The sequence below is a fragment of the Chrysochloris asiatica genome, unplaced genomic scaffold, assembly GCF_000296735.1.
Source record: "Chrysochloris asiatica unplaced genomic scaffold, ChrAsi1.0 scaffold00533, whole genome shotgun sequence".
Classification (NCBI taxonomy): domain Eukaryota; kingdom Metazoa; phylum Chordata; class Mammalia; order Afrosoricida; family Chrysochloridae; genus Chrysochloris; species Chrysochloris asiatica.
Genome location: NW_006409051.1, coordinates 349,327 through 362,092, shown reverse-complemented (window position 1 = coordinate 362,092; position 12,766 = coordinate 349,327). Strand labels below are relative to the sequence as shown.

At 38.2% G+C, this 12,766-nt stretch overlaps 1 protein-coding gene across 1 annotated transcript in view; it reads left to right on the top strand.

Moving 5' to 3' along the window:
• PTPN2 (protein tyrosine phosphatase, non-receptor type 2) overlaps window positions 1-12,766 on the top strand; it is a 151,080-nt gene that overhangs the window by 122,641 nt on the left and 15,673 nt on the right. Inside the window, exons 6-7 of the mRNA XM_006877595.1 lie at window positions 776-985; window positions 5,556-5,708. Coding sequence (XP_006877657.1) covers window positions 776-985; window positions 5,556-5,708 — 363 coding nt within the window. The remainder of the gene's footprint in view (window positions 1-775; window positions 986-5,555; window positions 5,709-12,766) is intronic.

The following is a 12,766-nucleotide window of genomic DNA, read 5'->3' as shown; positions in this document are numbered from 1 at the left end:
TGCCTCCAGGTAGATGTGATCAGGAAATGGGCTTCCCTTTTCACTCTTCTTCCTGAGAAGTTTCAAGATACCACTTTTGGTCGTTTTGACATAACTTAGGATTTAATTTTCGGCCTATTTCCTCGTTTGTCTGCTTGTCCCGCTCTACAATCCCTGTTCAGTCCTTTTTTTAGTTGAAACCTAGAAGAGGTATTTTAGTTAACAATGTTAATATTATTTCTCTTTATTAATTCTTGAATTCCTCCTCTGTGGCTATATAGTTTCTAGAATCTAAAAGATAAGTCTTACAAATGGAAGCTTTTATTTTTTTAAAAACTGAAATTCTTAGAAAATGCTGTTGTTAAGTTGTTAAGTGCTGTCAAGTCAATTCTGATTCAGCGACCCTGTGTAGTGTTCCTTAGGAGTGGATGGTGTGTTTGCACCAATGCGTGTGCAGTTCACACTGACCTTGTGGTACAGTGCTTACCTACAGAGCCATACCAGGACTTCTCAGAAAATGGCAGAGCCAGGATGTGAAGCAGCAGCAGGAGGGTCAGGGATAGATTAGATTCCCAAGCACTGAGCTTTACCATACACACTGCCGATGTTTTCTTTTACTGACACGTCATGACTGCATTCCTCTTTTCTAGTTTTGGAAATATTTTACAAGTATAATTTTATATCTTTTAATGTTTCTTACTTGTAGAATACATAGTCTTTCTGAAACAAGTGTTTTTTTCCTTTAAGAAAGAAAGTAGGAGTAACTTTTCCCTTCCCCTTGATTTTCACTTTGTAGAGTGGTGAAACCAGAAAAATATCTCACTTTCATTATACCACCTGGCCAGATTTTGGAGTCCCTGAATCACCAGCTTCATTTCTCAATTTCTTGTTTAAAGTGAGAGAATCTGGCTCCTTGAAACCTGAGCATGGACCCGTGGTGGTTCACTGCAGTGCTGGAATTGGGCGGTCTGGCACATTTTCCTTAGTAGACACCTGTCTTATTTTGGTAAGTACATCTTATTATTTAATGTTCATCTTATTATTATTATTATTTTTTATATTGGCAGAAGTAAGCTCTGATATCTGTATTCCAGAACTTTGCTTTACAAACGTCTGCCTTCTTTTGGAAAAAACCTAAAAATCTCATTTCTACCCATTCAGTTGTCTCATATTTGTGACTTATGGAGATATGTCCAGTATAATTCTGGATATCCCGAAGACTATTCTTTTCCTGGTAGCTTTGTAGTATTAAAATAATTGGTCCTCTTTCCCCCACCTTCTTCAAATATAAATTACTATATAATATTGAATTTCTGACTCTTCGGACAAGTACTTTACCTCCCTTTCCTTAATTACCTGATTTATAAATTAGAGATAATTATAGTAGTTATCTCATATAGTTGTTGTTGTAAACATTAAGTGAATTAACACATTTAGAACATGTAAAAGAGTCACTGGTATAGTCTTAAGTTCTCAATAAATGTTGGTTTAGTTTTATTCCCTTGAAATTCATATCTATGCCTCCACAGGTTGTGGGTGTTTTTTGTTTTTTGTTTTTTTTTTAATCAGTCTGTGTTTTCTTTAAGGAAGTTCATTTTTCTGTACTTCAGGTGCTGGGGGCTTCTACTGACCCTAAAGTACCTTCCAGCTTTTCTCTTGTTTCTTCTTTTTATTATTGGATGTAAACCATCTATAATCCCTTCTGTTTTGATTTTTCATGGTATCTAGCCCTTCATTGTTTCCTGTAATTGAAGATTATGAACAACCTGGGCATTAGTAAACTGGTTCCCTGAACCATGGCTTTTAGGTCCTTTGTTACATACCTATTTTTTTAGTTTCTTGTCTGCCCTTATAAACCTTTATTGCACTTTTCTGAGCATTCCTATATTTCTAATCCCTAGCACAAAGTAGATTCTCACATGAAATCATTTAATTATATTGTTTCTGGTAAATGATTTTTTTACCCTTTGACTTTTAATCACAGGCACACGTAAAGCATATATTACGTGAAAATTTGGAGAAGCTTAAATTGCAATGCCAGAATCATAAGACTATTAACAAGAAAGCATATATTGGCCCTTTTGCCCCCATAAATCCTTCACTGTATGGAATGTATTTTGAAGAAAAGCATTTTAGAAAAAGAGTAACAAAAGTACGTCAGAAAGGACAATTCAAATTATCAGATTCCCAAGCTCACTAAAATTGGCAGCTTCACTATTGTTTTCTTTTACTAAGCTTGAGAGAAGGTCTCCTATAAAAAGACAGAAAGCCTCGTGGTGCAGTGGTTAAGCACTTGCTGCTAACCAAAAGATCAGCAGTATGAGCCTACTAGCCACTTCACAGGACAAAAGTCCAGGTGATCTGCTTTCATAAAGATTACAGCCAAGAAAACCCAGTGGAGCAGTTCTACCCTCTCCTATAGAAATCACATCCATGGCACACAACAATAGTGATATCTGGTATATCCAGGGAATGTCCTGAAAAAATGCTTCATGCTGTTACCTTTGTCCTTGATACGCCAAAAGCCAAACAAATTGCCATTGAGTCAAATCATGGCAAACCTACGAGTTTGAGATTTCAGCTGTGCTCCATAGGATTTTCTGTGGCTGTGATCTTAATGAGGTATAGGAGATTGCCAGGCCTTTCATCCATAAAGCCACTGAGTAGATTTGAATCCTCAACCTTTCAGTTAGTAGCTAAGTACAAACTATTTGCCCCATCCAGGCTCTGTCTATGATTAATGTTGAGTGACCCTTGATTGTCATTGTTGGGTGCCAGTGAGTTGATTCTGATTCATACTGACCCCATGTAGCAAAGTTAAACTGCCCCATAGAGTTTAACTTTTTATTGTGCATTGGGTAAAGGTTTAGAGAACAAATCAGTTTTCAGTTTAACAATTCATACATATTTTGTTTTATGTCATTGGTTGCAATCCCCACAATATAATGTCATTCATCCCACTTAAAACCTGTGTTTCCTTCTTTTCTAACCCTTTCTGCCTTCTGAGCTTTGTTGTTGGGCAAATGCTGCTTTTTAAATTTTCAAATGGGTGATTGCCCTTAGAGGTACATACCTCCCTAGTAACTGTTCATCTAATGTGTTGTTAGGTACTGTCAAGTCATTTCCAACTCACAGTGACCTTATACACAACAGAATGAAACACTGCCTGGTCCTGCGCCAACCTCACAGTCATCGTTAAACTTGAACCCATTGCTGCTGCTATTGTGCCAATCCATCTCATTGGGGGGTCTTTCTTTTTTTCACTGACCCTGTATTTTATCAAACATAGTGCCTTTCTCCAGGGGCTGGTCCCTCCTGTTAATATGTCCAACGTATGAAAGATGATTGTCTTGCCATCCTGGCTTCTAAGAAGCATTCTGGTTGTACTTAACAATACAAATTTGTTTATTCTTTTGCCAGTCCATTGTACTTTTAATATTCTTTTCCAACACCATAACTCAAATGCATCAATTTTTCTCTGGTCTTCCTTACTCATTTTACATGCATATGAAGCTATTGAAATATCATGGTTTGGGTCAGGCGCACCATAGTCCTCAAACTGACAACATCTTTGCTCTTGAACAGTTTGAAGAGGTCTTGTGCAGCAGATTTGCCTAATGCATTACATCATTTGATTTCTTTGCTGCTGGTTCCATGAGTGTTGGTTGATAACGTTGTTGTTAAGTGCTGTTGAGTCGGTTCTGACCCATAGTGATCCTGTATAGGGTTTCCGAGGAGCAGCTGATAAGCTTGAAGCGCCAACCTTGCAGTTCAAACGGCTTTGTAGTCTGGTGCATTAAGCGCCACACCAGGATGGATTTAAGCAAAATGATGTCTTTGACAGCTTCAATCTTTCCTCCATTTATCATGATGTTATTTATTGGTCCAGTGGTGGCCATTTCTGTTTTGTTTACATTGAGGTGCAACCCATACTGAAGGCTGTGGTCTTTGATCTTTGAATTTTCTTCACTTTTAAGCAAACAAAGTTGTACCATCTGCGTATTACAGATTGTTAACGAGTGTTCCTCCAATCCTGATGCTATGTTTTTTAATATAATCCAGCGTCTCAAATTATTTGCTCCGATTAAGAATGGCAAAATTATACAATCCTGGTACACATCTGTCTCTGATTTTAAACCATTCACAATGTCCTCCTGTTCAAACTACTGCCTTCTGGTCAGAGTACAGTTTCTTCATGAACACAACTAAATGTTTGGAATATTCATTTTATTTTGTTGTTAAATGCAGTTGAAGTCGGTTCATTTGACTCATAGCAACCTTGTACAGGGTTTCTGAGGAGTAGCTGGTGAACTTGAATTGCTGACCTGGTTCACAGTCCAGTGCTGATCCTACAGTGCCACACCAGGAGTCCACTCATCTTCCTGTTTGGCTGAAGGCATCCTGCTGTGGCATTATAAGATAAGTACTAGACTACAATGTTAGTCTGAACCACAAGATTTGAACCACAAGGTTAACAGTATTTGCCTCTATTCCCTCTTTATTTATTGATTTTTGATGTACACAAAACCACACAGGAATATATATATATAATCGTTTAACCAGCCAAAGGGCACATTTTGCAAGCCAGCCTCTTGCCTGCCAGCACACATCCTTTCTCTTTCCATGAGTCTAGAGTCCTCAGCTTCTCTATCTCTCCATGCCATCACCTCTGCCTCCATCTCTGGTGTTGCTACTTCTTTGGTTAGGATCCAATGTTCTGCTCATGCTCTTCCCTCTTGATGGTCCTAAGGTCCTCAGTTCTTGGAATATAAGATTAATTACTCCCCCCTTTTTGTTACAAATCTTCTACCTTTACAGTTGTGACAATGAAGTATTCCTGATAAAACATTTCATCTCAGATTAAAGGTAGAAGTTAGGAAAAAATTGAGCTTTGCCACATCTGTTGTATTACTTTATCACTGTGGTTGTTATAGTATATGTCAATCAAAAATTGAATGATTTACAACTCTGGTGCGTAATATATTAATCATGATTAAAGTTGAACTGTGTGTTTATGCTTGTTAAGAATGCATTCAAACCCCTGCATTCTTTTGTTTTTTCATAAAACCAGATCTGTAGTCCAGAGCTGGTATAGTAGCTCAGCAATTTCCTCAAGGACCTGGGCTCACTTTCTGCTCCAGTATCTTTAGATACCATATAGGTAATCAAGATTTGTCAAAGTGGGAAGGACAATAGGCAAAAAAGGTTTGTGCCTGCCAAGGTTTTGTTTATTTAAAAAGAAGAAAAAGAAACCTAATCTTAGCAGATTTAACCTTACATAAGCCAGAACTGGTAATAAATCCTTTGTTTGACCATTTACTGCCCAAATGAATGAGATTACTTTGATTGGTTTGCAATAAGTTCTGAGTCAAGTAAGAATCAACTCTGTCTACTACTTGAACAGCGTATTTTGATGTCAGGAAAGATACATGAATTCAGACTGTTGTGTTTGCTGCAGTGTTTAATCTTTTTTTGTTGTTTTTTTCAGGAGGTGTAAAAGCTTAGCAACAATCCTGTGTTACCTGTTTTCTGGACTTTAACAACAAAAGTCTTGAATTATTTCACTTTTCTTACAGATGGAAAAAGGAAATAATATTAATATTAAACAAATGTTACTGAATATGAGAAAATATCGAATGGGACTCATTCAGACACCAGATCAACTCAGATTCTCATACATGGCTATAATAGAAGGAACAAAGTTCATAAAGGGAGATTCAAACATACAGGTAAACTTTTTAGGATAAAATTGTACTTGTTGTAACAAGTTAAATACAATTAGGATCAAATAACTCCAATTAAGCATTTATCTTTTTTTTTTTTTTTTTAAGGTTTTTATTGTGAATTGAGTGAAGGTTTTCAGGGCAGATCATCAGTTTTACATTCAGCAAATCATAAACCTTGTTTCATTACAATGACTACAATCCCCTCCATGTACCATAAATTAACAATACTTCTCTCTATGGCTTGGGTCAGGCACACCTTAGTCCTCAAGCTGACATCTTTGTTCTTCAACACTTCAAAAAGGTCTTGTCCTAATGCAACACTTTAAAAAGGTCTTGTGCAGCAGATTTGATTTTCTTGACTGCTGCTTCCATGAATGTTGATAGTTGATCCAAGAAGAATAAAGTCCTTGACAACTTCAGTCTTTTTTCCGTTGATAAGAATGTTGTTCATTGGTCCAGTGGTGAGGATTTTTTGTTTTTTTTACATTGAGATGCAATCCATATGGAAGGCTGTGCTCTTTGATCTTTATAAGTAAATATTTTAAGTCCTCTACACTTTCAGCAAGCAAGGTTGTATCATCTGCATATCGCAGGCTGTTAATGAGTCTTCCTCCAATCCTGATGTCACTTTTTTCTACATAGAACCCAGCTTCTCAGATTATTTGCTCAGCATACAGGTTGAATAAGTATGTTGAAAGAATACAACCCTGTGGCATACATTTCTTAACTTTAAACCATTCAATATTCACATGTTTTGTTCGAACAACTGCCTCTTGGTCCATGTACAGATTCCTTGTGAACACAATTAAGTGTTTCGGAATACTCATACAATGCTGTGTCCATAGCTTGTCCTGAGCCACGCAATCAAAAGCCTTTGCATAGTCACTAAAGCACAGGTAAACATCTTTCTGGTAGTCTCTGCTTTCAGCCAAGATCCATCAGACATCACATATCCCTCGTTCCATGTCCTCCTTTGAATCCAGCTTGAATCTCTGGAAGTTCTGTGTCAATGTATGCTTGCAGCCATTTCCATATTACCTTTAATAAACCTTTACTCACATGGGATATCAAAGAGATTGTCTGATTTCTGCATTCCGTTCGGTCACCTCTCTTTGGAATGGGCAAAATACGGATCTATACCAATCAGTTGGCCAGATTTCTTGGCATAGATAAGTGAGTACCTCCTGTGTCGCCTCACTTTCTTAAAATATTTCAATTTTTATTCCATCAATGCCTGGTGCCTTGTTCTTTGCAAAGTCCTTCAATGCACCTTGGACTTCTTCCTTCAGTATCATTGGCTCTTGGTCATATGCTACCTCTTAAAATAGTTGAACATTAACCTTAAGCATTTATCTTGTTCCTTCCTTTCAAAAAGGATATTTACACTGATGTAATTCTAGTGAATTATTTTTAAATTGTAAAAATTAGACTCACTTCCTCATCTATACCTCAGCTGTATGTTAAATTGTATTTTACATCAGAGCTCTAGTAGAAGCAGGATTGCATTAAAGAAACTTAAGTTCTCATGTAAGGATGGTTTGTGCATTAAATTTTAAAATAAACTAGAACGTGTAAGTACTTTTGTCCCATTATAAACCTGAATTGGGATTATAGAGGATTTGGCTTATATGATATTTTACTTTATAATACAGAACAAATTGAGTTACTATGGCAGACAGATTAACATGGTTCAGTTTTGACTACATGTAAGGCTAAGTTGATAGAACTTGAGCTCAGTTTATTGTGAAGACTTCAAAAACTGATCAACATAAATTCTGAAGATAATTTAAGATTTTTATTGGCTGCTTTCTTAAATTATAACACAAATAATTATGGGGACTATAGCATAGTCAAACCAGACTACCTTTCTTTACAATTTATTAGCAGTGTAGGTTGTAGTAGAAGTCCTGGATAATCATTGGACTGCAAGATCAGATTGAACCATAAGGTTGGCAGTTCAAGTTTACTAGTTGCTCCTCGGAATCTCTATATGCTATGAAGTGGAACCAACTCAATGGCACTAAACAACCACATAATGGTGTAGTAAGTGCCACCTGTAATCTTCTTTACTATTCAAAACGCCTTTTACACTGAACATTTTAAACAAGGGAAGAAATTATGGATGGACACAAGCATCTTACTCTTGTATTTCTTATATTTATTTCTTAATTGTTGCCCAAATATTCTTCCTGGACTGATTTTCTGGGAATAATTTTTTTTAAACCTAAATATATAAGCATTGTTTGTTTTGTTGGTTTTTTTTTTAGTTTTTATTTTGAATTTACTGATAATTTACATGGGAGAACATCAGCTTTACAGTCATCATTTCATTGCAATGATTACAATCGCCTCTGTGCGTCACCATTCGACATTATTTGCTTCCATTCCCTCTGTTGGTTGTTTTTTTTTGGGGGGTGGGGTAGGGTGTGGGATATACACAAAAACACTAAGGAATATATAATAAATAATTTAAACAACCAAAGGGCACATTCTGTAACCCTGTCTCCTAGCCACCAGCACTCAGTCTTTCTCTTTCCATTAGTCTAGAGTCCTCAGCTGCTCTCTCTCTCTCTCCATATTCTCATCTCTACCTCCATGTCTGCCTCTCTGGATAGGGTCCTGGATTCCACTTGTACTCTCCTTCCTTGATGACCCTAGGGTCCTTTGTTCTGGACTATAAGATTAATTACTCCCCCCCCCCTTTTTTTTTTTTTTTTTTACAAAAATTCTACCTTTACAGTTGTGACCGTCACAGTTAGTCATGGTACCAATTACTATTGAATCATAAAGAATCTTATCCCCATCTCTTTTTACCAGACCAGTCTAGACAGTATGAGAACTATTCAGTAGGGACCTACCTTTTCTTGCACACTCTTAAAACTCCCTCTTGAAAATTTGTAAGCCAGCCACTTCTGCCTTTATCGTCCCCTCATTTAATTAGCCAATGTCTAAGTTGCCCGTCCTTGTCTACCCTATATACAGAGGGGTTTGGATTGATACTTGATGTGGAGACTCCTTCTCTCTCAGTTGGTATTTTGAGTTACTATATCCATCAGTATAGGTCAAGTTAATCAAATTGTAGCAATTTGCAATTGTTTCCTTTATCAAAAATTGTTTTTTGTCTTCCTCTAGTTGAGTTCTGATTGTCAAGCTATTGTGAATAGGTCATATGGGTACTATCTGCAAGTTTGGGTGTTCTTGTGTGTTTTCCCTCACTTCACAGCAGCTGGATGCTTCACTCTCAACTATGTCTCTGTGGCTTTGTCCTTGTCCATAGGCTCAGGAATCCCAAGGCGTCACCTTACTTAGGAGAAACCAGCTCTTCTTCCCACTCTCATCTCCAGGTCAACATGGAACATGGTTGAAGTCAGCCCGTATCATCATTGCTGTCTTTCCCCAACCCCCACCCAGTCAGTAGTAGACCAGCGTGCTCGCCAGCAAGCTTACATGCCTGTTCATGTGTTCTCTTTGAGTTTCAGTCCTGAAGGGACTTGATTACTTGCCTTGATGGCTCCCCAGCGAACAACTTGCTGGTTCTTGTAGTAGGGAATCAGACTGCTATTTTTGTTTTTGATTTTTTCTGATCTTTCTTTCAGGATGTATCTTCTGTTGCTCTATGTGTTTGTTCTCAGGCTGGTCTGCTTGTCATTTCTAGTGCAAATGTTCCACCTCAGAAGGTTCTGGATGGGGCTCAGGATTCCACCTAAAGTCCTATACACTACAAAGGTTTGGCAAGAAGCCTATTTCACTTGGCAAGTTCTAGAACCCCTTATAGGTTTTCCAATCAATTATAGGCTGAAGACAGGCTTACAAGTTTTCAGTGTTTCCTGATCTATCCCACTCAAGTGTCTATTTTACAATAGTAGGCAAGAGAAACCAGTAGTCCTAAGATAGTCATGCATCTTAACACTATTTCCCTTCAGTCTATGCCTCCATCCCTGTATCATAGAGCCTGGTTGTTCTAAGTTTGACCATACATCACTATTTAACTCTGTCCCATTTAGCCCATGCAAACCTGCCTCAGTGTTGCTTTTATCTACCTTGTTCTTCCATTCCCCTCCCCCTTCTTGTGTATTGCCCTCCCTAACATCCGCACTATGATGTATCTATCTCCTACCCTGTGATCTACCACCCTTTCCCACCCCACCTCTCAACTCCCCGATAACCAACAAAGAATTTTTTTTCTCCTTTTAGTATGGGCATCCTTCCTTAAGCTTTTACAATAATGGTCTTTTGCAAAATTTGTCCTTTTGTAACTGACTGTGGCACTGTGGGCTAATGCGTCAGACAGCAAAGTTGTTTAAACAACAAAACCGGTGGTTCATGCTCACCAGCTGCTCTTTGGAAACCCTATATAGAGACACTATGGGTCGGAATCGATTCAGTGGCACTTAACAACAATTTCACTCTGCATAATGTCTTCAAGGTGCATCCATATTATGTGGTGACTTGCAGCTTCCTTGTTATTCTTCAAGGTAGCATAATATTGCATTGCGTGTATGTACCGCAGATTGTTTATCCATTCTTCCATTGATGGACACTTAAGCTGTCTCCATCTTTTTTTAAATTTAAGGTTTTTATTGTGGATTGAGTGGAAGTTTACAGGGCATATCATAAGTTTTACATTCAGCAAATCATATACCTTGTTTCATTACATTTATTATAATCCCTTCCATGTACCATAAGTTAACAGTATTTCTCTTTATCCATTTTAGGCTTTTTTAAAAAACAAACAACAAACCCACTCAGGCATATATAATAATTTACATCTCCAAAGGGCATATTCTGCAAGTCTGTTCCTGGCTACCAATTCTTAGTCCATGAATCTAGAGTCCTCAGTCGCTCCCCCTCTCTGCCTCCATCTCTGGCTCTGCTGCTTCTTTGGATAAGGTTCCGCATTCTGCTTGTGCGTTTCTCTGTTGATGGTCCTAGGGTCCTCTGTTTCTGGACTGTAAGATTAACCACTCCCCTTTTTTGTTACAAAACTTCCACTTTTACAATTGTGACAGTCACGATTAGTCATGATAACAATTATTCACCATTGAATCATACAGATCTTATCCCCATCTGTTTTCACCAGACCCATCTAGACATGATGACAGCTATTCAGTGGGGGCTTTTTCTTTCCTCTCATACTCTTAAACTAAACTCCCTCTTCAAACCTTGTAAGCCAGTTACTTCGTGCCTTTATTGCCCCCTCATTTTAGGTAGCCAATGTCTAAATTGCCCGTTCCTATCTACCCTGTGTACAGAGGGGATAGCATTGAAACTTGATTTGAAGACTCTTTCCCTCTCTGTTGGTATTTAGAGTAACTACCACTCTTGAGTATAGGTCAGGTTCATCATGAAGATGTATCTTCTGTCACTGTAGCTGTTCCAGTCTGCTTGTCCTTTCTAGTGGGAATGTCTCACCTCACAAGGTTATAGATGGAACTCAGGATTCCACCTAAGGTCCTATACTCTGTAAAGGCTTTGTATGAGGCCTATTTCACTGGGCAAGTTGTAGAACCCCTTTTAGGTATTCCAATCAGTTATTGGCTGAAGGCGGGCTTACAAGTTTTCTCTAATCATGTTTCCCAACATTCCTTTCTATCCCACTCAAGTGTCTATTTTACAATAGTAGGCAAGGGAAACTAATATTCATAAGGCAGTCAAGGATTTTAGTATTATTTACCCTCTTCAAGCTATACCTAGATCCCTGTATCCCAGAGCTCTGTTGTTCCAAGTATGCATCACTATTTACCTCTGTTCCACTAGGCCATGCAAACCTGTCTCAGTGTTCCCTATCTATCTTGTTCTTCGGCCTACTCCCACCTTCTTGGATTGCCCTCCCCAATACCCAAAGTAAAGCCCCCACCCCAACCCCATTGTGGTTACCAACATGAATCTTAGGCCTTTTTCAGATGTTTTTAATCTGTTTTTGTGTTTGTTCTTCTATCTCAGTAGTGTTGAGAGATTTATCTTCTAGCTCACTAGTTCTGGCTTCTACCTCTTCATTTCTACTCCTTTGCCCTTTCAGTGTATTGTCCATTTTTGATATTCGATTATTAATCATTTGGACCTCTTTCTGTAGGATTTGAATTGTTTCCAATGCTGTATCTATCTTACTTGATAGTTCCTGTCGCGTGTTCCTGACTTCTTCCTTTTTCTTTAACTCCATTGTATAGTGTTTTGATACATTTTATAATCATTTTTCTAAATTTCTTCTCCAGCATTTCCAAAGTCTGCCCATCTTGCTGTATGGAGTGTAGGTCTACTTCCAGCTCATTTGCATCAGTCATCTGCTTCTGTTTTTTAGGCATATTCAGGGGTTATAAACAGTTCAGGGCCAGCTGTGGCTGTTTGGTTTTAATTGGGAACTGTCTTTTTAAATTTTGAGGAGATTGTGCGCATGCGTAGTAGAACCCTCCGAAGGTGGGGCTGGGGTGTCCGCTAGCTCAGGCACCCCTATAGTTACCAGAATGGAGGTTCTCAGACAGCAAGGGACCAATGAACAGGTACCAAAAGAAAAGATTGTCCACGCCTTTTTTTTTTTTCTCCATTGTTGCAGGGGAGGCTATTATCAGGTGAGAATGAGAGAATGATGCTTCCTTTTGTGAATGTATTTTTTTTTGTTCGTTCCATTTCATTCTTTTTTTATATATATATAAGGTTTTTATTGTGGATTGAAAGTTTTACAAGGCACATCATCAGTTTCACATTCAACCATTCATATAACTTGTTTCATTACATTGATTATAATCCCTTCCATTAAAAGTATTTCTCTGTATCCACTTTAGCTTTTTAAAAAACACACAAAAAAAAAACCCACTCAGGTCAGGCATATATAATAATTTACATCTCCAAAGGGCACATTCTGAAAGTCTGCTCCTGACCACCAGTTCTTAGTCCTTCTCTTCTTAGTTGATGAATCTAGAGTCCTCAGCTGCGCCCCTTTCCATGCCTCCATCTCTGCCTCCATCTCTAGCCCTGTTGCTTCTCTGGATGAGGTCCCGGCACTATGCTTGTGCGTTCCTCTCTTGATGGTCCTAGGGTCCTCTGTTTCTGGACTGTAAGATTAA